This window comes from Trichosurus vulpecula, chromosome 3 (genome assembly GCF_011100635.1).
Source record: "Trichosurus vulpecula isolate mTriVul1 chromosome 3, mTriVul1.pri, whole genome shotgun sequence".
In the NCBI taxonomy this organism is placed as follows: Eukaryota; Metazoa; Chordata; class Mammalia; order Diprotodontia; family Phalangeridae; genus Trichosurus; species Trichosurus vulpecula.
The window spans coordinates 355,158,846-355,184,006 of NC_050575.1; the positions used below are offsets into that span (position 1 = coordinate 355,158,846).

Sequence of the window (25,161 nt, forward strand, 5' to 3'; positions counted from 1 at the left end):
GATTTAAAAAAAAAAAGGAAAAAGACCCATGTGTACAAAAATATTTATAGCAGTTCTTTTTGTGGTGGCAAAGAATCAGAAGCTAAGGGGATACCCATCAGTTGGAGAATGGCTAAACAAACAAATTTGGGTGTATAAATGTGATGAAATACCATTGTGCTGTATGTAGAAATGATGAAGGATATGGTTTCATAAAACTGAGGAAGGCTTACATGAACTGATACAAAGTCAAGTGAGCTAAACCAGCAGAACATTCTATGTAGTAATAGCAATATCGTACCAGCAATCAACTGTGAAAGACTTAGTAACTCTAATCGATACAACGATCCACCAAAATTCCAAAGGACTCCTGATAGAAAATGCCATCCACTTCCAAATAGAGAACTGATGGGTTCTGAGTACAGATTGAAGCATATTTTTTTCCTTTATTTTTCTTTTAAAAAATTCAGAAATACGTTTTGCATGCCTTCATGTGTACAATTGGTATTGTATTTCTTGCCTTCTCAATGGGTGAGAGGAAGTGAAGAGAGGGAGAGAATTTGGAACTGAAAATAAAAAATTTTAACAAGAATAAATTATTCTCCTGGTGTGTTGTGGTACTGTCAATATTTTAAAGCTTCACACATGTTCTCTAGATTTTTCTCTGTATTTTTATGAAAGCCTTCACTCCATTGGATTGTTTGAAGTGAAAGATCCCTAGTATAGCCGTAGAGTTCCTGAGCTCATTTATTATTCTTAAAATAGTTTAATGTAATCAGCTTGTGCTGTAGAATCTAAATATTTGAACTTTCAAAAAATGTCAATGCTTTTTATGTCATACAGAACCTAATTCATGAGTGAACTAATTTCAGAGAATCTGGTCATTTAACCTGAGTTACACATCCCAAAAGATAACAGCACTTTAGATTTTTCAGATCATAGTATCTGCTGATCTTGATCCCGTACTATGTCCTAATGGTGAAGCATGAATCCTAGAGAAAAATAAGATACTACAGTAGTATATCTGGCTTTAAGAAATTGATTTGTACCATGTTTGCCAATGTTATGTGCTATCTTTAAAGTGTGAATATGAGTTAAAATAAGATATTTGTATTTATTTAGGAAAAATATGTAATGAACTTCAAAGACTTGTAACTGGGGATCCCATGTGTTGGGTACGTGCTATTTCAATTTGGAGAAGTCTTCTTGAATTGGAAGAAAAACCTCTACCTGAAGTGTCCATACCCTCCAAAAGGAAAACAGGAGAAAATGAAAACATCATTACCAAGAAGTTAAAGATAGAACAAACACTAGCAATACCAGGGGATACAGAATGTCAGCTGGAAAAGCAAAAAAATGACAAGATAGAGGAGCGTAAAGATCTGACACCTGAAAACGAAAACTTTCAAGAACAGTCTGAAAATCATGGGAAGAAAGAAATTGAACATTACCAGGGAAAATTCACTTTCAGAGTTTCTTGCCGCTGTAGTGGAACAATTGCAAAAGCATTTACCACAGAGGTAGGTCTTCCTTTCCTCCCTTCCTCTCCCCTTCTCTCCAGGAAGTTTCCTTTTTGAGGAAAAAGCTAAATTAGATTTTAAGATAAGGTTAAATATATACCTCTATGTGTATGTACATACATGTGTATGAATAAAAACAAAATTTATATGTATATGCATATATATTTATATACATATATTTAATTATTTGCATTAAATTACTTTGCTTTTCTCCCCCTTGTTTAAGGGGAGAGAAAGTTATAAAATGTTAAGTAAACTATTTTTTTTCAAAGCCTGGGTTACCTACCTTTAATTCAAGGATATCCTTCTTAGTATTTGAGAATCTTGATTTTTAGAAGCTCAGCTTCATATAGTTTAGTGAATTAATGAATAGTTTAACTTCATGTAGTTTCAATGAGGAGATGGAAGCGTGGCTGGAGCTGCCCTGACCTGATGGAATGAGCCACTCAAAGCACTCAGCAGTCAGCGTAGCAGCCTCCCAGTGCCCAAGGACCTCAGTTCCAGAGCTGAAAGGATTAAGTCTTCCAAGTCATTGCCTCCCATCTTTTTGCAAGGCTAGGGAGGAAATAGCTAAGTAGGTGTTACACCTTCTATATCCTCAGAGACAGGACCAAGATCTCTGACAGACAGGCACCATTTCAGATTGTATTTAACAACTCTTAATAGCACAAGCACCTCACAGTCTAGGCGACTTTTCTACATCCTGAGATACTCAGATTTTCCCCCCAGTAGTACCCTCTGGACCATACAGCTTTTCTATCAATTCTTCTCCTTTGGTATGCTCCCCCCAAACCTCCATTCTAATTACCTTCTTTACAATAAAACATGCAGTCTTAATTACTACTAGCAATTTTCTGCTGGAAAGTTGTACGTATTATTTACACAACACATAAATTATTTACAAAATAAGTTACCAGCTGGATGGCACAGTGGATAGAGCAATGGACTTAGAGTCAGGATAATCTGAATTCAAATCCTGCCTCAGATGCTTCTTTGCTATCTGACCCTAGGCAAGTTACTTAACCTCTCTCAACCTCAGTTTCCTCATCTGTAAAATGGGATAGCAGGGTTGTTGTGAGGATAAAATGAGGTGTAACATGAAAAATGCTTTGCAAACTTAAAACACTATATGCATGCTGGCTCTTATTACACTGATGATGGGGAAAGCACCTTGTATGATCTTTTTAATGAACTCGTTTCCTCCTATTAATTGTGATCTTTTGAAGGCCTTTTTGACATTTTTGCCAGGTATTCTAATTAGAGTGCAGTGTGTACACTGGTGTTGTGTTGTGAGAGGCCTGAAACCACCTGGTCAGTGATGCCGTGCTATCTAAGACTTAAAGCTAAATGACATGCCAGATGTTCATATTTGCCGCCTAACACTAGGACTACTGAGAAGAGACCAAGTAGGGTCACCTCTGCATACCTTGGGTCCTTACAAGAGTCAGTGGGAAAGAGGGCAGAGTTTGGGGCCTAGTAGGCAACCAGAGAATGTGATATGGTTATGACTGCCAGATTGGATCAGTGGTACCACCAAGCCAATCCTTTAACCACATTCATGGTAGAACCAATTATTGGAGCTGAACCAGGCGTGTGGCAATTCCCATCAATTTTTTAGACATCCAGAATTAATCTGATCTGCCATACTACGATTTGGTCTTTAATGTATTCAGAAGCAAATTGCCAGTAAGGAAAAGACCATAGATTTAGCACTGGAACAAGCCTTGGAGATCACCTACCTGGTTCAACTCTCTCGTTGCGACCCCAAGAGCTTAAATGATCTCCCCCGGTTATCCAAGTAGTAAATGGCCACGCTAGGATTGGAACTCATGTTCTCTAACTACTACAGTTCTCATTCCATCCCTGCTGCATGCTACCACCGTCATTTCTTCACTAAGTAAATTCACAGTTCCTCTTCAATGTTCTGTAATGGAAGGAGGATGAGATTTGCAGTCAGGGGACCTGGATTAGAATTCAGCTTCTGTTACTCCCTGTGCAGTCTTGGCCCCTTATGGTACTGTTAGGGCCTCAGTTTCCTAATATATCAAATGAAGGAGATAGACTAGATGACTTCCAGGTCCTTTAAAGCTCAAAACCTTAAGATTTCTGATCTGTGAAAAAGTTTTCTTTGTGTGAACTGTGCTGCCTTGTGGGCATGGCTTTCTACCCAGCCAAAAGACAAGGCTCTTGCATCAAAATAAACAGATTTGTAAGGATTTGCATTTCTGTGCTGGTGCAAAGGAAGTACCCCTTTTAAAATCATTTCTTGAAGGAATTGTAAAAGCTGCTGATGAATTTATCAAATGATTAATTTGTTAGGTGAACAAAATTAGTTTTGATTATGGTTTGTTAGATATAGCAGTTACACGTGTGTTTGTGTGTGTCTGTGTGTGTGTGTGTTTTTATGCAACTCTTATTTCGGATAGGAAATGTTTTGGTAGGATATATTTTCATCACATATTCCAACCTTTCTTACACATTCTTACACATCTCATTATATATCTTTAAGCTAATATCTTCATTCTTAAAAGTTTAATCTTTTCTTAACTACTACTTTTCTAGGAGGTGGGAAGAATAATTGGAATTGCTCTTATAAAACAGCTTGGCTGGAAGGCAGATTTGAGAAACCCCAGTATAGAGGTAATTAACATTTAAAAAAATTTTTGCTACATTTTAAATTTTATTTTTAAACTGACACTGGTGGGTAGTTTCATAATTTTATTTTCTGTATTTTAGGATTTTTTTTTTAAAAGCACAACTATACAGAAGCAAAAAGTTGTTTTTTTTCATTAGCACAGAGAATGTTGTTAATCTTGGTGGTTTTCATTGTAAAATTTTCTCAACAAGATATGGACTTGATTCACAGTTGGGGACTGGTACTATAGCAATAGAGTACATTTGGAGCACTCATCACCCCCAATAGACATTAAGAAATGCTAGCTATAAGAAAAACCTTTTAGCGTTGTTGTGACATCATCAAATAAAATGGCAAATTTTTGTGTTTCATTATGTTGCATTAATCCAAAGGGTTATTTATTTGATGCATCCGGCTTAAAATGGAGTGATGTCTCACCCAACTTAAAACTTATTCTTTGGACCAAGCCAGGGTGTAGGTGATCCTGTTTGGTGACATTTGGAAGGAAAGAATGTAAGGACTAGAGAGATGAGCAAATTATCCACTTCAGCCCAGAAATGGACCCTAAACAGAGTATGCCAAGAACAGGGTAAGGATAAAGGGAAGCTGACGGATTGAAAAGAATGTTGTACCCATTGAGATTCAAATAGATTGTTGATTATCCAGGAGGTATGGAGAAACCTCATAATGGCCTGGGGATTTACACAGAGCCTATGTCAGGCACTGAGAAGCCACTTTAGCCCATAGACTTGCAGGACCTCTTATTTAGGACTGTCTGTCTGAGTTATGCAGAGATCCCCTCAAGGTATATCACTCCTGAGCCCCCAAGCACCCCACATTCATTCACTAAACATTTATTGAGACTTGGGTGTGCATATAACTTCACACTATGTATTGTTGTACCAAAAGCGAGTGAGACACACCACAGAGTATAAGTTTTAAATGGAGAATTTATTAGCCAGTGACCATTCGGGGTGTTTTACCCAAATCAAAATGGCCCCGAGTTGGGGTGGAGGAGCAGCTTAAATAGAAAATACAGGGTACAGAGGTTAATTATCTCTTGGAACTTACAGGCCGGGTCACAGGGTGGGGAGTGGCACAGGGACAGATCAAGGATTCTGACAGGTTATCTATAAGTGGGATAGTCTTATTGACATTCCTTGGTGGAGTCATGGAGCCCCAGGGACATTCGCTAAATGCCGAAAGGTCTGAGTCCATTCTTTATTATGCAAACTGGGGTTTCTCAGGGGTCTCCTTAGCAATAACTGATTTTTCCAGTACCACAGTATATAACTCACATAACCTGATCATATCATTCCTTTACTAAGTTACCTTCAGTGGTTCTGCACTGCCTACCAAAGAGGTTGAAGTTGCTGATCCTGGCATTTAAGACTCTTTCTGCGTAATCTGAATTCCAGCCTGCCTTCCCAGCTTTATCTCATGCAGTTCACCTTCACATACCCTGTTCCACCTAAATGAAATGGAGCTCCTTTCCTTTTTCTCACCTTATCTTCTTCTGTGTCTATGTTTTTGCTCATGCTGTTTCTCTCCTCCACCCCTCATCTAGAATGGACTTGACTTTTCTCAGTTTCATTTGGCATTCCCATTAAGGCCCAACATAATTGCTGTCTTGTCTATGAAGCCTTTGCTGATCCGGTTTACTGTGATGTCTCCCTTCACTGATTCCTCATAGCATTTGCCTAGACCTCCACTTTGCACTTAACTACACTACAAGGGAAGGAGAGAGCTTTCTGTGTGTATCCCCCTACTCCAATAGAAAACTCCTTAAGAACTACATCTATGCCATATTTTTCTTTAGGTCCCAGGTAGCTAGCATTCAGTAGGTGCCTTTTAAATGTTTGTTATAATGAATTGCTCCTACCTACACTGATATATAAATTTCTAACAGCATACATTTTTTCCCTATAAAATGAATGTATAATGTAACTGAAACTTTTGCTTAAGAAAAAAATTGTGAACAAGATGTTTCGTTATACTGTATACCCGTGAAGACCTGAGACCTTCCTCTTAAAATGTAGGTCTCTTGGGCACAAAACTAAAGCATTCAAGTTGCCACCCAGAAGCCCTAATAGTGGAGTTTTGTTTCTCAGTCTAATTTCTGTGTTTGCTCTTTCAGATATTTATACATCTAAATGATGTTTACTCCGTGGTGGGGATTCCTGTTTTCAGGTAAATGCTTGTACTTTTGTGCTTCAGGATTTTTGTAAGTTGACTAACATTTTTAAAGTCAACAACTCTATGTGTTTTGTTTGTAGCAAAGAAGACTGATTAGATGGAACTTACAGCTTGCTATTTCATATTTTGTATATGTCTTTAAAATACTCTGGTAACATGTAGTTTTTATTTTATCCGTTATTTTAGAGTATAAAAATTTGGATAATAGAAAGCTATGAATTACATTGATGACATTGATAAAGTATAACTAGAATCTAAAGTATTTTAAATTATTCATTAATTTAGAAAATTATAGACTCAGGCTACATAAGAAATCTATATATACCTAAACTGAGAGAAATAGCAAGCATTTATTAAAATTGAACATACAGTGCAATTCTTGGGGCCCTTAATGCCCATTGCCAAATTTGATGCATTGTAATTCTTTGGAAAAGTCTGGAGAAAATTTTTCCAGACCTTTAGAAAATCGAAATATAATGTTTCTCTCATCATACAGTAGAACACTGTCATGTTACTATAAGTGTAAATGAGGATAATAATAATTCCTGCTACAATTATCTGGAGAATTCTTCAAGTTATTCGTACTGTACTATATGTGACACCACTAGAGTAAAGTCAGGAGTGGATGTAAGTAGTGGTGCCCCATCTCTGCAGCTGCAGAAACTAAGGCTTTCTTCAAGAGGGCACAACCATTCTGTTGTTGGACAACTGTAGAATTCATCCAGGGGAAGTGGAACTAGTATAGAAGAATATTTTTGCCTTGCTTCCCACTGTGACTCATTGATTCAACTTGTGGATTAAAGTGTTATACAGAATATACCATATTGTTACAGAAATGATTTAGTAAAAAATTTGGTTTCATAGGCACCATACAGAACAATCTTATAACATCAAAGATGCATTTTTAAATTTTGCTTCTTCCTACACTTAGCTGTGTGCCTTAACTGCCAAAAAAAAGTCACTGTAATCTTCAGCTATATTAATAGAAATAATGTTTGGAACCAGAAAGGTGGTCACCTAAGTGTACTTGCCAGATTGTCATGAGGAGTATTGGATTCTGTTTGAGGCATCACTTTTTAGGATGTTAACAGAGGGTGTTTTTTTCCAAAGAAATGTGACCATAATAATGAGGAGATTCCTAAACCATGTCATATGCGATTGATTAAATTAACTGGGGAGAAAACTTGGAAGAAAGTTATGGCTGTCTTCAGTATGTCTAAAGGCTGTCATGTGGGAGTAAGTATTAGATTTATTTTCTATGGCACTGGAGGAGAAATAAGATCAATGGATAGAACAGGGGTAGGGAACCCACGGCTTCGAGGCCACATGTGGCCTTCTAGGTCCCTGAGTGTGGCCTTCTGACTGAGTCCAAGTGTTACAGAAGAAATCCTTTTATGAAGAGGATTTGTTCTGTGAAGTTTGGATTCAAAGGGCTACCCTTGAGGACCTAGAGGGCCACATGTGGCCTCGAGGCAGCAGGTTCCCCACCCCTGAGATAGAAGTTCACAGGAGACCTAGTCTTTAGAAGAATTTCCCAAAATTAGAACCTTTTAAGAATCAAACGGGTACTGAGTTCCTTCTAACCAAACAGGATCAAGCCAAATTATGTCTTGCTGAGTATATTATAGAGGGGTTTTGTTGTGTTGGACTTAATGCCTTCTAAGGTCTCTTCTGTTTCTGAGGTTCTTTTCAACAATTGCATGAAATGCAACGTTCCCCAGCTTGCATTTCATGTTTGGCTTCAGTTTATAGAGCTCGTCTATTTTTACTTTGGCTCTCTAAATCATCGTTTCTCTTCACAAGGGTTTGTTCATTCAAATATGTCTTCATCAGATCAGAAAAACTGGGCCACGTAGTAGACCTCAGGTCAGAGTAAAGTTTGAGACTAGTGACCTAGTTCAGTCTCCTTCCTGGCGGATGAAGTCTGTCTGTAGTATCTACAGCAAATAGTCATGCAGAGTTCCCAGATATTTTTAATTCGGTGTAGGTATATTGCTTCATTGGTCTTAATATAAGCCTCACGTTTTCTCCCAAATCAAATTTATAGATAACCTGAGAACAATTTATAGTTATGCTCCAGTTGTGTTTTTGTCTTCCCTGTCCATAGTTTGTTGTGCTAAAAGAGAGAGATTGTGTGTAGAATTAATTTAGTTCAATTCAGCAAATATTTATTTATCAGTTACTGCCTGCAGTTCATGCAGATGCTAGGCACGTAAGTTTTTTTTTAGTTACCGAGTTCTTGCCTTCAAGAAATTTGCAATTTCATTTAGTCCCTATTAATATTTTAAAAGAGGTAGCTAAATGGCCCAGTGGATAGAGCACTGGACATACAGTCAAGAAGACCAGGGTTCAAATGTGGTCTCAGACACTAGCTGCATGACCCTGGGCAAGTCACTTAATCTCTGCCTTAGAGGCAGTTAGGTAGCTCAGTGGATAGAGCACTGGGCCTGGAATCAGGAAGATCTGAATTCAAATTCAGCCTCAGGCACTTACTAGGTATGTGAAACTGGGCAAATCACTTAATCTCTGTTTGCCTAATCTACTGGACAAGGAAGTGGCAAAGCACCCCAGTATCTTTGCCAGGAAATCCCCCCCAAAAAAGGGAGTGACAAAGAGTTGGACACAATTGAACAATAGCAGCAAGTCTTTTTAAAAAATATTTCTCACCTCAATGAGGGTCTCTGCATTTGCCAGCAATACCTGCTTCCTGCCAACTGAGATGCCAGGACACCCTCCTCCCTGCCTTGGGCCCAGTTTGGAAAGTTTCAAGTCATGCATGGAGCTCCTGTTCCCTTCATCAATTTTATATTTTCATAGTAAATATGTGATTTTTATTTGCTAATTTTGTATGATTATCATTTATTGCTATATATATTTTCCTCTAAAATATCTCATTTGGGGGAGTGGAGCCCATGTTCAATTGTAACCTGTATTTAAATCAATAAAGGATATTATCAGTATCAATCTTGTAACAACCCATTTAAAAGAGGAAAGAGATGGCATAACTTGTTAAAAAATGCTACTCCCAGGGGTGATCATTTCCTTTTATAAAAGTTCCCAGGCCAGTCATTTACTAATTTATTCTACAACTTTGCCATGGGTAAATATCAAATCATTGGTCTACAGTTTATGTAATCTAATTTCTTCCCTTTTTTGAATCCTAACATTAAGAAAAGCTTGGAGCAAGTTGTGTCCCAGTGTCTGTATTTACAGAATTATTTTTTTCTTCTAATGAAGAACTAATGGACACTGAAAACAGTCTTAAACAAATTGCTGGAATGGTGAGGATTATTTCTTTACATCAAATCAGCAAACTTACCGTAAGTGACAGAAGAATGAATTACAACTGACAAGCAGATACTGTTGGTCTTTCATCTTGGCGATGCAAAAAGAATAGGTCAGGTTTTAAATCTGGTAAACCAGCAGATACTGATAACAATGAGAAGGAGAGGGGAAAACGATGAATTTTCTGGGCAATGAGAACTTCATTTGGATTACTTCATGTCCCTAGGTTCATGAATTTATTTTGCAGAAATCCATGTTACACCTTAAAGCCACACAGCTCCATAGCCTTCATTTGTCTTTATGATAAAAATATAAACAAGTTGATGCACCTAGCATGTTTTCAAGGAAACAAGTTTCAAAGCAAATCCTAGAATTCAGTGCTTATTCATACAGATGTCCCAGTTCATCTGTGGGATGGGACAGTGTCATATGTTCACAATTATTATACCAAGTTATCCAGAAAATGTCAAATTAAGTGCAGTAGGTCCTGCATAGGAAGACAGGAAGATATATAATTCTAGAAGGATTTCCTCCAAAAAAACTTTTACATTTTAAAAATAGAGTTTATTGAAAGAAAAAATAATAATAGTGTCTTAGATTTGTGCAGGACTTTATAAGGTAGTATATCACAGTCAGTGTTACGTCTAGTGACGTTATTGCTGTGTCACTCTCTATGAGTGTTTTGCAGCTTGGTGGCACAGTGAATAGAGTGCTGGACTTGGAATCAGGAAAGCCTGAATTTAGATTCTGCCTCAGACTTTATTTTAAAATTATGATAATAATAATAACTCTGTGATTAAGCATTTTATACCTGACAATACTCCAGAATTCATTATTAAAGGATTAGTTAGTGAAAATCTAGAAGAGGAAATGGTGACTAAAGAGAGCCAGAATGGCTTTGTCAAGAATAAGTCAATCAAGAGAAAAGCATTATTAAATAGCTGCTATGTGCCAGGCACTGTGCTAGACCCTCAAGATACAGAGACAGAAATGAAACTACCACTGCCCTCAGAAAGCTTACATTCTATCAGTGGAACAACATGAACATTGAGACATTCATCCAAAATAACTAAAAGGTCATTGTTGAAGTGAAGGCAAAGCTTGGGAGATTGGGAAAGTCTTCATTTAGAAGGCAGCACTTGAACCAGGCTGTGATGGAAACGAGGGAGTCTAAGAGGCACAGAGGTGAGGAGGGAGAGCATCAGAGGAACCCTAAGAGAAGACCAGGGGAACTGCATCCTAGAGGGAAAAGTGGACAGATGTGAGAGAGATGATGGTACAGTTGGGAAGATTTGAAATTGGTCCAATGGCTGAACCCAGATAGTAATCATAGGATGTTAGCCTAGAGAATAGACTTAGTGGAAGACACCGTAACTGACTTCAAGTATTTATGGGGCTATCCCATGGAAGAGGGTTTAGACATGTTCTGCTTGGTCCTCAGGGGCTGAAGTAGGAATTGTGAATTGAATTTTCAGAGGCAAAATCAGGCTTGATAGAAGGAAAGATTTTCTGATGATTAGTGCTATTAGATGTACAGGGCACAGTCTTACAAGGGTCTCCCTTGCTGTGGTATAATAGGAAGAGTTCTGTATTTGGAGTCAGAGGCGTGGATTCAAATCCTAGCTCTTGAGACACTGTATGCCCTTAGGCAAGTCTCTTAACCTTTTTAGACTCAGGTTTCTTCTTAAAAATGAAAGACTTAGGGGAGGAGGAAGCGGCGGTGGCAGCTGTGTTGATCAGGCAGCGGCGCCGACCTGGCTCCCGAGCCAGTCCGAGCGCTGCCCTCCCCCGGCCCTCCATGAGCCGGGGCGCCGCCGCCACCGCCTCCCGCCCCGGCGTCTATGGAAGTGATGGACGGGCTCCTCAACCTGGCTCATCAGCAGAGCAGGAAAGCAGACCGGTCATTAGCTGCAGGAAAATACGAAGAGGCCATTTTGTGTCACCAAAAGGCGGCTGCATATCTTTCTGAAGCCATGAAGCTGACACAGTCTGAGCAGGCTCAGTTATCACTGGAATTACAAAGGGATAGCCACATGAAACAGCTCTTGCTTATTCAGGAGAGGTGGAAAAGGGCAAAGAGGGAGGAAAAGTGGAAAGCCCCGCAGACTCCTGATGGAGCCCCTAATCTTCTGATGTCGAGCAGGCCGCTGGTGGAGGATGGGTCTGAGGGCCCGAGTGTACCCAGGTCTCAGCAGTTCAGTCCCGCCACAGTTCCAGGGGTCCTCGACAGGGACCCAGACACTCTTCTTTTCCTCCTTCAGAAGAGGAAAGACCCAACAGAACCGTGTCCTGGCAGCAAAGTCCCAAAAGATGACAAAACAACAATAGAAGAGCAGGCAACCAAGATCGCTGATCTGAAGCGACATGTGGAGTTTCTCATGGCCGACAAGGAAAGGTTGAGGAGAGAAAACAAGCAACTCTGAGCTGAAAAGGCCAGGCTCCAGAAGACTCCACTCGAAAAGGAATTGGATGTAGATACTGACTTTGTAGAAAAATCTGAATTATGGAGCCTGCCTCCCCCTGCAGAGACTGCTTCAGCCTCTTCTCCCTGGCAGGAATTTGCAGCCAACACAGGGAAAGCCAAGGACATTCCCATCCCCAATCTGCCTCCATTGGACTTTCCATCCCCAGAGCTCCCACTTCTGGAGCTCCCTGAAGATATTCTGAAAGGACTTATGAACAGTTAAATGGAAGGTCACAAGGGGCTAAAACGGTGGTGGTAAGGTAAAGGAAATCATACAGTGAAAACAGCAAAAAGGGAAAACCATGAGGCTAGAGACGGTCTGGTCCAGGTGGAGGATCACCGGCCGGACCAGGGTAGGAGAAGAGCCCTGGCCACGCCATGGAGAACGATCACTGTGAAGCACCCAGCACAGCCTCGGGATTGGCCGGGGCTCAGGAAGCTGGAGATGGCAGTCGCTCACTTCTTGAGGGTCTCTCTACCAACTCAAACCAAATGGCGACCCGGAATCACTTTCTTCAAGCAGCAGTTATTTCCTTCTCTTAACTTCAGGGTTATGCTATCTGTAATAATTAATCTATAATGCCATAAAGGATAATGCAGAATCGAATTAATACAGGAGCCCAAGGGTGGCCTTGTATTGGAAAGATGCTTTCTATCATGCATTGACTGCATGCATTTTGTTATGCACAATTTATTAATTCTAATGAGGTGTGTCAGTTACATGCCTTCCTAAATGATCCCATATGTGCCACATTTTTCACTACTCCTAACATGATGATAACCTCAAGATTATCAGGAGAAATGTTTAAATTTCCACTTTATGAAGAAAGGAACCAAATTATTAGTTCTGCTTTTTTTTTAAATTATCAGTTTACATAATTAATCAGGGTGCATCATAAGTTTTAACTTTCTGTTTGCTGTATTAAAATGTTATGCATCATTTAAAAAAGCACCCAAGGAATTATCCCTTTGTTTTGAATGGTGCATGAATGGAAGTAATGCTAGTTGGCAGTATTTGATTGCAAGAAATCAATAAAATAATTGTGTTTTATTGAAGAAAAAAAATGAAAGACTTAGATTAGAAAATCTCCAGGGTTCCTTTCAGCTCTCAGTCTATGCTTCTCTGAGCCTTGTTGGAAGTTTTCAAGCAAAGTCTTTATAAAGCACCTTTATGTTATATGAACAGGGGATTTCTGTTCATATGTGTGGGTGCTGGAGTAGGTGGTTTCAGATGGCCCTACAGACTTTAAGATTCTGTGATTCTCAAAACAACCTTGGAAACTTATCTGCCGAAAAGGCAAGTGAATGCCCAGGGTTCTGTGGCTTTTAAGTGGTTGTTCTGGAACAAGAAACCAGGTCTACTGACTCCAGTTCAGTATTCTTTCCACTCTTCCATACTGCCTACCTAATTAATTTCAATTGCCTAGAAAACTTACTTATCTAGAATACCTCAAGACTGACTCTGCCAGGTAACAAATGTGTTTATATTATGAAGTTAAAAACAATGTACTGTCCTAAATATTTTATTGCATGTTGGTGAATATATGAGAACACGTCATTTTTCCTTACTTCACATTTTCATTAATGTGTATTAATTTGGCATCCAGTCTGGTTGACCCACTATGACCAAAATTTTTTGTAGGCTTCCTTTGGCAAGCAGAGCTTACATCAAAGTGGCAGGACTTCGTTCTACCATAGCTTGGACAATGGCATCTCTTGCTGAAATCAGTGTAAGGAAAAATGTAATTGTTGTATATGGGAATTACTCTTGATTTGAAAATTTTAAATTTCAAAGATGGGCATAAGATAATGGGGATAATTAATGGGTAAATAAAATTCACCACACTGGTCCTCATTTCTGTCCCCTCACTAAAAGCTATTTAGGTTGTAGATTTTAGGAAACACTTAAAATATTCATTTCTGTTACAGACAAGAGTAAAGATAATTTCAGACTTTCTCATGTCATCTAGTATTTCTGAAAAACATGAATATTTAGTATCTGAAATTATATACTCTATTTTGTTCTTTTACTTTCCTGATATAAAAAGAAATACCCTCCTTTACACTAACCAATTCTAGATCATTTCCCTCCCTATCCCATCCCTTCCTCCATCTCTCTTCTCTATTCCTTATGCAACTGAACACCCTCAGAAGAAATCATTCTATGATGCTGACTGGGTCCGCTACAAATTTATTTCCTAATCTCAACTGGGCCTTCATTGCCACATGGTAATCCTTTTATACTTCCTTGATTAACTCACTTAACCTCTGTCTGCCTTAGTTTCCTCAAATGTAATAGCGTTTATCTAGTACCTACTGTGTGCTGTACACTGCGCTAAGTGCTTTACAAACATTAGCTCGTTAGTCCTCACAGCAACCCTGCTATGTGGGTACTATTATTCTCCCCATTTACATTTGAGGAAACTTAAGGCAGGCAGCTGTGAAGGGACTTGCCCAGCGTCACACAGGCAGTAAGTGTCTGAGGAGGGATCTGAACTCGGGTCTTCCTGACTCCAGGTCCAACACTCTGTCACTGCACCTCCTAGCTAGTGCATGAAACCTTCTACCCTTATCTTTCTCCCTCCCCATCTCCGGGTAGCTGCTAAGTCAGTCAGTCACATCATATTCCGTGCTCTGTATCAGACAAACAAGGGCAGAGACTATGCCCCTGCTTCAGAGGGCTCCTACACTAATGGCGGAGACAATGTGCAAACAGCTCTGTGCTTGCAAATGAACACAGTGTGAGTGGGAGGTGGTCTCGGAGGGGAGCCCGGCAGAGGCCGGTCAGCAGGAGGACGCTGGAAAACCTCCTGCAGAAGGCGGAGTCAGTACTCCCAGAGGAAGCTGAGGAGGCTGGGTGACGGAGCACTGACTGCCAGTGCAGAGGCTGGCTGACGGAGCACTAACTGCTGCCAGTGAGGAGGCTGGGTGACGGAGCACTGACTGCCAGTGCAGAGGCTTCTCTCTGGTTCAGACTCTCATCATCTCTTCCCTAGACTACTGTGAGTGACAGCCGCCTAGTTAGACTGTCTGCCTTTATCCTCTACCCTCTCCTACCCATCTTCTACACAGCCGCCAAAATCAATACCAGCTAGCATTTACATAGTACCTTCTACGTACCAGGCACTGTGCCATGTGCTTTATAATTATTATTTTATTTGATCCTCACTACAACCTTGGAAGGTAGGTGCTGTTATTATCCCCATCATACAGATGAGGAAAGAGGCAGGCAGAACTTAAGTGACTTGCCCGGGGTCACACAGCTAGGAAGTATTTGAGGCCATATTTGAACTCAGGTCTTCCAGACTCTAGGCCCAGTGCTCTATCCGTTGCTCTGCCTTGCTGCCTCCTCTAGCCTGTTTATGGACTTATTTCACTTTACTGCACACACCCAGAAAAGCATACATGAGCTGCATTGTAGTCAAACTGGCCCACTGGCTATTCTATATGCATTCCATCTCCCCACTCAGTGCTTTTGCGTAGGCTGTTCCCTATGCCTGGAACGCCCCCCCCACACACACACACACACATACTTCTACTATTGAAATGCCTGACTCCCTTCAAAGCTTAAAGTACCCCTTACCCAGTTGAAACCTTTTCTGATGCCTCTCATTGCTAGTGCTTGTGCCCAAAGTTACTTTCTGTTTATCTGCGTCCTGCCACAAGAGGCACAAACGTGAGTTAAGACAGTCACAAATCACTTTTTCTTTCTGTAGGTAGGTGCAGTTGTTTTGGATCCAATGTGTGGACTTGGAACAATCCTGTTGGAAGCTGCCAAGGAATGGCCTGTAAGTTCTAAAGCTAAGCAGGGTTTTGACTAGAGCTAGAGCCACTTGGGCTACTGAGAAGTTAAATGACTGGCTCAGGGTCACACAGCATGTACGTCAGAGGCAGTTCTCAAACCCAGGCCTGACTAACTCTGAGGCCTGCTCTCTGTCCATTACACCAAGGATATTATACACATATATGATTCTATGCAGTTAGTCCTCATTTATTTATAGGTAAATTACTCTTCTTTTTTTTAATTATAGGACTTTAGAGTAAGGTTTTTAGAGGTCATTTAGTCCAACACCTTCACTGTACAGATGAGAAAGCTTTACACCAAAGAGGTTCCCTGGCTTGCGTATGTGTATATAAGAGTGCAGGAATTGAACCCAGCTCTACTCCAAATCCATGACTCTTGGCTATAGCATACTTGTCATTCCTAAGATACCTCCCCTTCCCTGCAGTAGAATGCAAACTAAAGTGAATATTATCTGTAAATAAACTAATAGATAAATTTACTGTAGGAAAATAATTACGTGCCATATTATTATAAGCTTACGTGTATGTTACTTTATAATTCTTCTTTGGTTGCTTTGCACATGTATAGCTTATCTGTAATTCGGTTATAAGTATATCAGGAAGGTACTGTATTTTACTTCTCTTGTACCTTTCATTGGACCTATTAAGTGCAATAGGAGGTAATGAGTTCTTATGGAAGCAAGGCACAAATATAATGCATTCCAAAACCAATAAATGATTGGATTATCTGGTTCTTTTACCATTTTAGAAAAATCTAAAAATGTTTCACAAGTTCATCTCAGCAAACCTTTGTTAAGCACTCGTGTGAAAAGTACTGCTCTTCTAGGGAGTGGGGTACATATGTTCCTTACCTCAAGGAGTTTATAGTGTTATAGGATAAGATACAATGGTAGCATTAATGTGCTTTTCCTTCCACATGACAGGACTCAAAGACAACTATCATGTTGATCAGTCAGTCGGCATTTTTACATGGCCAGAAGGGGAAGTAACATGCCCCAAAATAACTGCAAGGCACTCTAAAGAGGAGGCGTAGTAGTGCCTCAGAGGAGATGGCATCAGAATTGAGTTGTGAAATAAACTGAATATTCTGAGGTAGAGAGGAGAAGAGTGTGTATTCTAGGCATGGGACAATTAGTGCAAAGACTGCAAGCAAGAGATAGGTTGTTGTGTACGGCACAGGAAGAATACTAGTTTGGCTAGAATAATGATTGTGAGAAAGGGAGTGATGTCACAAGACTGGAAAAGTAAGTTGGAACCAGGTCATGAAGGGATTTAAGTATCCAATAGTGGAATTCAAATTTGGTATTAAAGGGAATAAGGAGCCATTGGAGTTTACTGAGCAGGCAAGTGATAGGGTCATACCTGTGCTTTAAGAATATCACTGGCAGTTTAGTGGAAGATGAATCGAGTTGTCTTTTCTAGGCTAAACATTGATTGCTTCAACCAGTAACATTATCTCAAAGCTTTTCACCCTCCTTGACCTCCTATCCTTCCTAAAATGTGGTGACCAGAACTGAACACAGTACCACAGATGAGGTCTGCCCAGATGAGAACACAGCCAGTCTACGAACCCACCTTGCCTTTGGCAGAGTGACTCTCTTAACACAGATTAACATCATATTTGCTTTTTAGCTACCACATCACACTGCTGGCTCATCCTGAGAACCATAGGATTTCAGAGTTTGAGCTGAAAAGGAAAGAAGGTCCATCTACCAGGGGTTCTTAACCTCTTTTATGTCACAGACCCCCTTGGCAACAGTCTGGTGAAACCTATGGACCACTCCTCAGAAAAATGTTTTAAAATAGTTAAACACATAGGATTACAAAGGAGACCAATTATATTGAAACAGATTTTTTTTAAAACCTAGTTCACAGACCCCAGATGAGGAATCCCTGATTTAGTCCAGCCTCTTTTTTTGCCTGATGAGAAACCTGAAGCCCAAGAGAGGGAAAATGACTTAGCCAAAGTCACCCAGGTAGTAAGTAGCAGAGTGAAAATGGGAACCCAGGACCCCTCTGACTTCAGAGCATTTTCCTCACAACACGATATGGCCTCTCCACCAAAACCTTCCAGTCTTTTTCAGACAAACTGCTACTTTTTGATTCAGCCTAATATTCTAACCTGTCATACTTTTGAACCCTGACTCTGTCATGCAGTTTGGTATATATCTGTCCCAGCCATGTTTCATGTGCAAATTTAATGAGCATTCTCTCTTTGTCTTTACCCAAATAATTGATAAAAATGCCATTTACCCTCCAGCCAAGCCCCTGTCACTAGAGCAGTCTATTAAAAACCTCCTTTGTTGAAACTGAACTATTTATGACTGTTCTTTGGGTCTGGCCATTCAACTAGTTCTGAATCTACTTAATTATACCAGTCTTATGCCAAATCTATTGTTATCTGTCACAAGAACATAATGAAAGATTTTGTCTGATAATTTGCTAAGTCTAGGTGGACTATTATCTACAGAGGTGGTATCAAATTCAAATATAATCAGGGCCACTAAACCCTGCATAAAGATCCCTGCAGCTGCATGTTGTCTTATAAAACCACATAATAACTTTAATCTGGTTTAGGTCTCTCTCTGCTTCATATTCAACACCTCTATCTACCATTCTAATAACCCTATTAAGAAAGGAAAGGAGATTATTGTGGCATGATCTGTTCTTGAAGGTGATGCCATGATGCCCTTTGTGACTATGGCTTCTTTTTCTAGATATCCTACTTGACCAATGAAGATTTTTATAATATATTGTTAACACAGCAGCATTAACAGATCAAAATGAAATTTTTTTCTTTACATTAACATTAGGTTTTTTTAATCATGCCAAATTTGGCTAAACATGTGTTTTCCTCTTTCATTGTTTAAGAAAATGGACATAGACTTGCTTAGATAAGCAAAATATTTCATAATTTTACTTATTCTTCAAAAATCTGTTTTCCTTCACAGAACGCCTATTATCTGGGTGCTGATGTAAGTGACTCACAGTTACTGGGTGCTTATGACAATCTGAAATCTGCTGGTCTCGTGGACAGAATAGAATTACTTAAGTTCTCCGTAACAGGTAAGCTATTCAAAATACAAATGTAATCAAAATTAGAATATGGCTTAGTACAAGTTTAGTGTCAGGACATTGTAAAGCAAAATTGATTTTCTATATATAATTAGAAAAGCATGTTTCTTAAGGAATCAAAAGGAGTTTATTAGTGGAATTTACATTTAATTCACCTCAGTATTGATTGTAGTTATTAAAAGAAAAGAGATTATAATATTCTTCAGATGATTGTTTTTGGGAAGTATCATTTGAATAATCAGCAGTTTTTCCTACATACTTATTCAGAAGAGCATTCTGAGGTCCCATAGATATGTCTAACCCTGTTTTAAAATGCATTTAATGGATTTGAAAATTTTTTTATAATTACATAGCACTTAGAATGGATATAGAAGGAAAAAAAAAGACCAAAAATTCATTGAATGTTTTTCAATAACTTTAGGATATTTTGTGTATTTAATCTTTTTTCTCCTCTCACAGTGGTTCTATGGTAAAAAGAAATTACCAAACCAGTTGCATATTCAGGCATATAAATAAAAAAGTACTTGACAGTAGCAGAACTTAAAATGAGGTTTCATAGAATTTTAGTGGTGAAAGGGCCTGTAGAGGTTACCTGTTCCAGCCTCACAACCCAGTGTCAGACCTCTCCTCAGCAATGTCCCTGACTGATTTTCTATAAGCCTCAGCTCTAACAGTTCCAATAATGGAGATTTCACTACCTCGCCCTTCTCTTTTGAGTGCCTTGGATAAAGCTACAGATCATATGCGTGCTTTTTAATTTTGTAGATGACACAAAGCAAAGAGGGATAGCTAATACACTAGATGATGAAGTCATGATCCATAAACATCGTGAAAGGTTGGAAAGCAACGATGAAATTTAATAGGTATAACTGCAAAGTTCTGTGCTTAAATCTTTTAAATCAGCTATACCAGTACAAGATAGGAAGAGAATAGTTTGGTTGAATTTATGTGGAAAAAAAATAGGGCTTTTAGTGATCTGTAAGCTCAGTATGAGTCATTGTGATGTTACAGCCAAACAAATGTTAATTTGATAGTCCTAGGGTAATTTGCCCCGGTCAGACTACATTGCAAGTATTATGTCTAGTTCTGGGCACCACATTGTTAAAGGAGAAATTGATGAGCTAGACCCCATGGAGAGGCAGATGCTTAGGGTGCTGAGGGGACTCAGAAATAAGCAATACAGAGATTAGTGTAGGAAACTAGGGATGTTAATTTGAGAATCATTTATTAAAAGGGAAGAAAAGATTTAAAAAGGACATGATAGCTGTCTTCAAATAGTTGAAGGGTTTTCGTGTAGAAAAGTCATTAAACTTATTCTATTAAACCCCAATAAAGTGAACTGGGACCAGTAAATGGAAATTACAGGAAAGTAGATTTTGATTCAATATAAGGGAAAATGTCACAGAAATTAGAGACAACTAGATGGTGCAGTAGGTACTATGCTGGACCTGGAATCGGAGAACTGATTTCAAATCCTGCCTCACACACTTACTAGCTGTATGACTGAGGGCAAATCACTTAAACTCAGTCTCAGTTCCTTCTTCTGTCAAAGATAATAGCATCTACTTCCTGTGGTTGTTGTGAGGATAAAATGAAATAATATTATTAAAATAGTTTACAAATCTCAAAGTTCTATATAAATACTGATTGTTATTGCTATCATTCTTCTTATTATTATTTTAAGAGCTGTCAAAAATGAAATGAGATTCCTCCAGGATTAGTGAATTTTCCAAAATTGGAGGTCTTCAAGCAAAAAAGCTAAACAACCGCTTCTCAGGGATCTTTTAGACAAAATTCATGCTTTGGATACATTCTCCGACTTGAGGAGCCTCAGTTCTTTTTTGTTTGTTGTTCCTTTATGAAGAGACTCAGTCAAATTCTTTTTCTTAATTATTATTTATTTATTTAATATTTTTTGTTTTCAGCATTGATTTCCACAAGAGTTTGAATTACAAATTTTCTCCCCATTTCTACCCTCCCCCCAACTCCAAAATGGCATGTATTCTGATTGCCTCATTCCCCAGTCATCCCTCCCTTCTGTCACCCCACTCCCCTCCCATCCCCTTTTCCCTTACTTTCTTGTAGGGCAAGATAGATTTCTATGCCCCCTTGCCTATATATCTTATTTCCTAGTTGCATACAAAAACTTTTTTTTGAACATCTGCTTTTAAAACTTAGAGTTCCAAATTCTCTCCCCTCTTCCCTCCCCACCCATCCTCCCTAAGAAGGCAAGCAATTCAACATAGGGTGCATGTGTATCATTATGCAAAATCCTTCCACAATACTCCTGTTGTGAAAGACTAACTATATTTTGCTCCTTCCTATCCTACCCCGCTTTATTCCATTTTCTCCTTTGACCCTGTCTCTATTTGAAAGTGTTTGCTTTTGATTACCTCCTCCCCCATCTGCCCTCCCTTCTATCATCCCCCCTTTTTTATCCCCTTCCTCCTTTCCCGTGGGGTAAGATACCCAATTGAGTGTGTATGTTATTCCCTCCTCAGGTCAAATCCGATGACATCAAAGATACACTCATTCCCCCTCACCTGGCCCCTCTTCCCTTCCAGTGAACTGCTTTTTCTTGCCACTTTTATGTGAGATAATTTACCCCATTCTATCTCTCCCTTTCTCCCTCTCTCAATATATTCCTCTGTCATCCCTTAATTTGATTATATTTTTTTAGATATCATCCCTTCATATTCAGCTCACCCTGTGCCCTCTGTCTCTCTCTCTCTCTCTCTCTCTCTCTCTCTCTCTCTGTATATATAGATAGATAGATAGATAGATAGATAGATATAGATATAGATATAGATATAGATATAGATATAGATATAGATATAGATATAGATGTATATATGTATATTCTCTTCAGCTACCCAGATACTGAGGTCTCATGAATTATACATGTCATCTTTCCACGTAGGAATGTAAACAAAACAGTTCAACTTTAGTAAGTCCCTTATGATTTCTCTTTCTTGTTTACCTTTTCAAGCTTCTCTTGATTCTTGTGTTTGAAAGTCAAATTTTCTATTCAGCTCTGGTCTTTTCACTGAGAAAGCTTGAAAGTCTTCTATTTTATTGAAAATCCATATTTTGCCTTGGAGCATTATACTCAGTTTTGCTGGGTAGGTGATTCTTGTTTTAATCCTAGCTCCATTGACCTCTGGAATATCATATTCCAAGCCCTTCGATCCCTTAATGTAGAAGCTGCTAGATCTTGTGTTATCCTGATTGTGTTTCCACAATACTCAATTGTTTCTTTCTGGCTGCTTGCAGTATTTTCTCCTTGATTTGGGAGCTCTGGAATTTGACGACAATATTCTTAGGAGTTTTCTTTTTGGGATCTTTTTCAGGAGGCAATTGGTGGATTCTTTGCATTTCTGTTTTACCCTCTGGCTCTAGAATATCAGGGAAGTTCTCCTTGATAATTTCTTGAAAGATGACATCTAGGCTCTTTTTTTGGATCATGGCTTTCAGGTAGTCCAATAATTTTAAAATTATCTCTCTTGGATCCATTTTCCAGGTCAGTGGTTTTTACAATGAGATATTTCACATTGTCTTCCATTTTTTCATTCCTTTAGTTCTGTTTGATATCTTGATTTCTCATAAAGTCACTAGCTTCCACTTGCTGCAGTCTAATTTTTAAAGTAGTATTTTCTTCAGTGGTTTTTTGGACCTCCTTTTCCATTTGGCTAATTCTGCCTTTCAAGGCATTCTTCTCCTCATTGGCTTTTTGGAGCTCTTTTGCCATTTGAGTTAGTCTATTTTTTAAAGTGTTGTTTTCTTCAGTATATTTTTCAGTATTTTTTTGGGTCTCCTTTAGCAAGTCATTGACTTGTTTTTCATGGTTTTCTCACATCCTTCTCATTTCTCTTACCAATTTTTCCTCTACTTCTCTAACTTGCTTTTCCAACTCCTTTTTCAGCTCTTCCATGGCCTGAGACCAGTTCATGTTTTTCTTGGAGGCTTTTGTTGTAGGCTCTTTGACTTTGTTGACTTCTTCTGGCTGTATGTTTTGGTCTTCTTTGTCACCAAAGAAAGATTCCAAAGTATGAGACTGAATCTGAGTGCGTTTTCGCTGCCTGGCCATGTTCCCAGCCAACTTACTTGACCTTTGAGTTTTTCGTTGGGGTATGACTGCTTGTAGAGTAAAGAGTACTTTGTTCCAAGCTTGAGGGGATGCGCCTTGATTTCAGAGCTATTTCTATATAGCCAGCTCTGCCACCCCAGCACTTCTCCTTCCTCAAGAACCACCAACCCGGACCTGACACAAATCTTCAGCAGGCTCTTCACTCCTGCTCTGATCTGCCACTTAATTCCTCCCACCACGTGGTCCTGGGGCCAGAACTAACTGCAGCTGTGGTTCTGTAGCTGCACCTCCCCTGCTGCCCCTGGGGCAGTGGCCGAACCGCGAACTCTGTCCCCCACAGCTTTTCCCACTAACCTTCTCTGTTGTCTTTGGTGTTTGTGGGTTGAGAAGTCTGGTAGCTGCCACAGCTCACTGATTCAGGGTGCTAGGGCCTGTTCTGCCCGGCTCCTGATCTGCCTGGTCCTGCTACCTCCCACGCTGAGCTCCGTTCCCCTCCACTCCATGCTCGATAGACCTTATCCAGCGACCATCCAGGCTGTCCTAGGCTGGATCCCTGCTTCCCTCTGCTATTTTGTGGGTTCTGCAGTTCCAGAATTTGTTCAGAGCCGTTTTTATAGGTTTTTGGAGGGACGTGGTGGGGAGCTCACGCAAGTCCCTGCTTTCTAGCCACCATCTTGGCTCCACCCCTTTTCATGGTTTTCTCGCATCCTTCTCATTTCTCTTCCCAATTTTTCTTCTACTTCTCTAACTTGCTTTTCCAACTCCTTTTTGAGCTCTTCTATGGCCTGAGACCAGTTCATTTTTTTCTTGGAGGCTTTTGATGTAGGCTCTTTGACTTTGTTGACTTCTTATGGCTGTATGCTTTGATCTTCTTTGTCACCAAAGAAAGATTCCAAAGTCTGAATCTGAATCTGAGTCCATTTTCACTGCCTGGCCATATTCCCAGCCAACTGCTTGACCCTTGAGCTTTTGGTCGGGGTATGACAGTTTGTAGAGTAGAGAGTACTTTGTCCCAAGCTTGGGGTGCTGTGCTGTTCTTTTCAGAGCTGTTTCTACACAGCAAGCTCTGCCACATCAGCGCTCCTCCTCCCCAAAGAACTGTCAACTCAGACCCTGACTCAGATCTAACCAGGCTCTGCACTCCTGCTCTGATCTTCCACTTAATTCCTCCCACCAGGTGGGCCTGGGGCCAGAAGCAACTGCAACTGTAGTTCTGGAAGCAGCCTCAGAGCTGCACCACCTCTGCTGCCCCCAGGGTGGTGGCCTAACCGCGAACTCCTTTCACTCCATCCCTGCAGTTTTTCCCACTAACCTTCTCTGTTGTCTTTGGTGTTTGTGGGTTGAGAAGTCTGGTAACTGCCACAGCTCACTGATTCAGGGCACTGTGGCCTGTTCCACCTGGCTCCTGGGTCTGGTTGACCCGGGCAAGGTCCTTGCTGGGCTCTGCTCCACTCTGCTCCCAGCACAGTGCGATAGACCTTACCCAGAGACCATCCAGGCTGTCCTGGGCTGAAGCCCTGCTTCCCTCTGCTATTCCATGGGTTCTGCAGTTCTAGAATTTGTTCAGAGCCATTTTTATAGGTGTTTGGAGGGTTCTGGGGGAGAGCTTTAGGCAAGTCCCTGCTTTCCAGCTGCCATCTTGGCTCCACCCTCAAATAGTTCTTTGATCCACAAAATAATACTTTCCACTTATGAACACCTCAGACTATTGGGTTTTTGTTATTATTTTAAGAGCTCCCATCCTCCAGATGGAGCTCTCCAGCAGAGTTGGTGACATGGGACCTCTCTGTGATTTCTGTTCATTGACTTCAGTTCTGCCTTCTCTGAATCTACAAAACAAAGAAGTTCCTAGTGGCACAATGTGTACCAGAATGAGAATTGCAGTATATTAGCACAGAAATACATTCAAGATTTATTTAATCACTTCACTGTTTGGATGGATTCCTGTTCTCATCAACATAAAATAGATCTTCTCTGTTTTGTCTGCTTGCACAGATTGTGTCCCTGCAACTTTCTCACCTGTGCATTTTCTCTGACTGTCCCCATGCCCAGAATGCTCTTCCACATCTCCACCTTCTGGCGTCTCTGGCTTCCTTCAAGTCTCAGCTAAAATCCC

General features: G+C 39.9%; 2 protein-coding genes across 3 annotated transcripts in view; both read left to right on the forward strand.

The window, feature by feature from the left end:
• THUMPD2 (THUMP domain containing 2) overlaps window positions 1-25,161 on the forward strand; it is a 53,815-nt gene that overhangs the window by 17,564 nt on the left and 11,090 nt on the right. For both annotated transcript variants that reach the window (XM_036752318.1, XM_036752319.1), the window contains 6 exons: window positions 1,102-1,499; window positions 4,062-4,139; window positions 6,272-6,324; window positions 13,722-13,821; window positions 15,796-15,867; window positions 18,835-18,949. In XM_036752318.1, the coding sequence (XP_036608213.1) occupies window positions 1,102-1,499; window positions 4,062-4,139; window positions 6,272-6,324; window positions 13,722-13,821; window positions 15,796-15,867; window positions 18,835-18,949 (816 nt within the window). The remainder of the gene's footprint in view (window positions 1-1,101; window positions 1,500-4,061; window positions 4,140-6,271; window positions 6,325-13,721; window positions 13,822-15,795; window positions 15,868-18,834; window positions 18,950-25,161) is intronic.
• Window positions 11,406-12,333, forward strand: LOC118844429 (nuclear receptor-binding factor 2-like). Its single transcript, XM_036752320.1, is given in 1 exon segment — window positions 11,406-12,333. A coding segment is annotated over 1 exon segment (846 nt). The 5' UTR covers window positions 11,406-11,456; the 3' UTR covers window positions 12,303-12,333.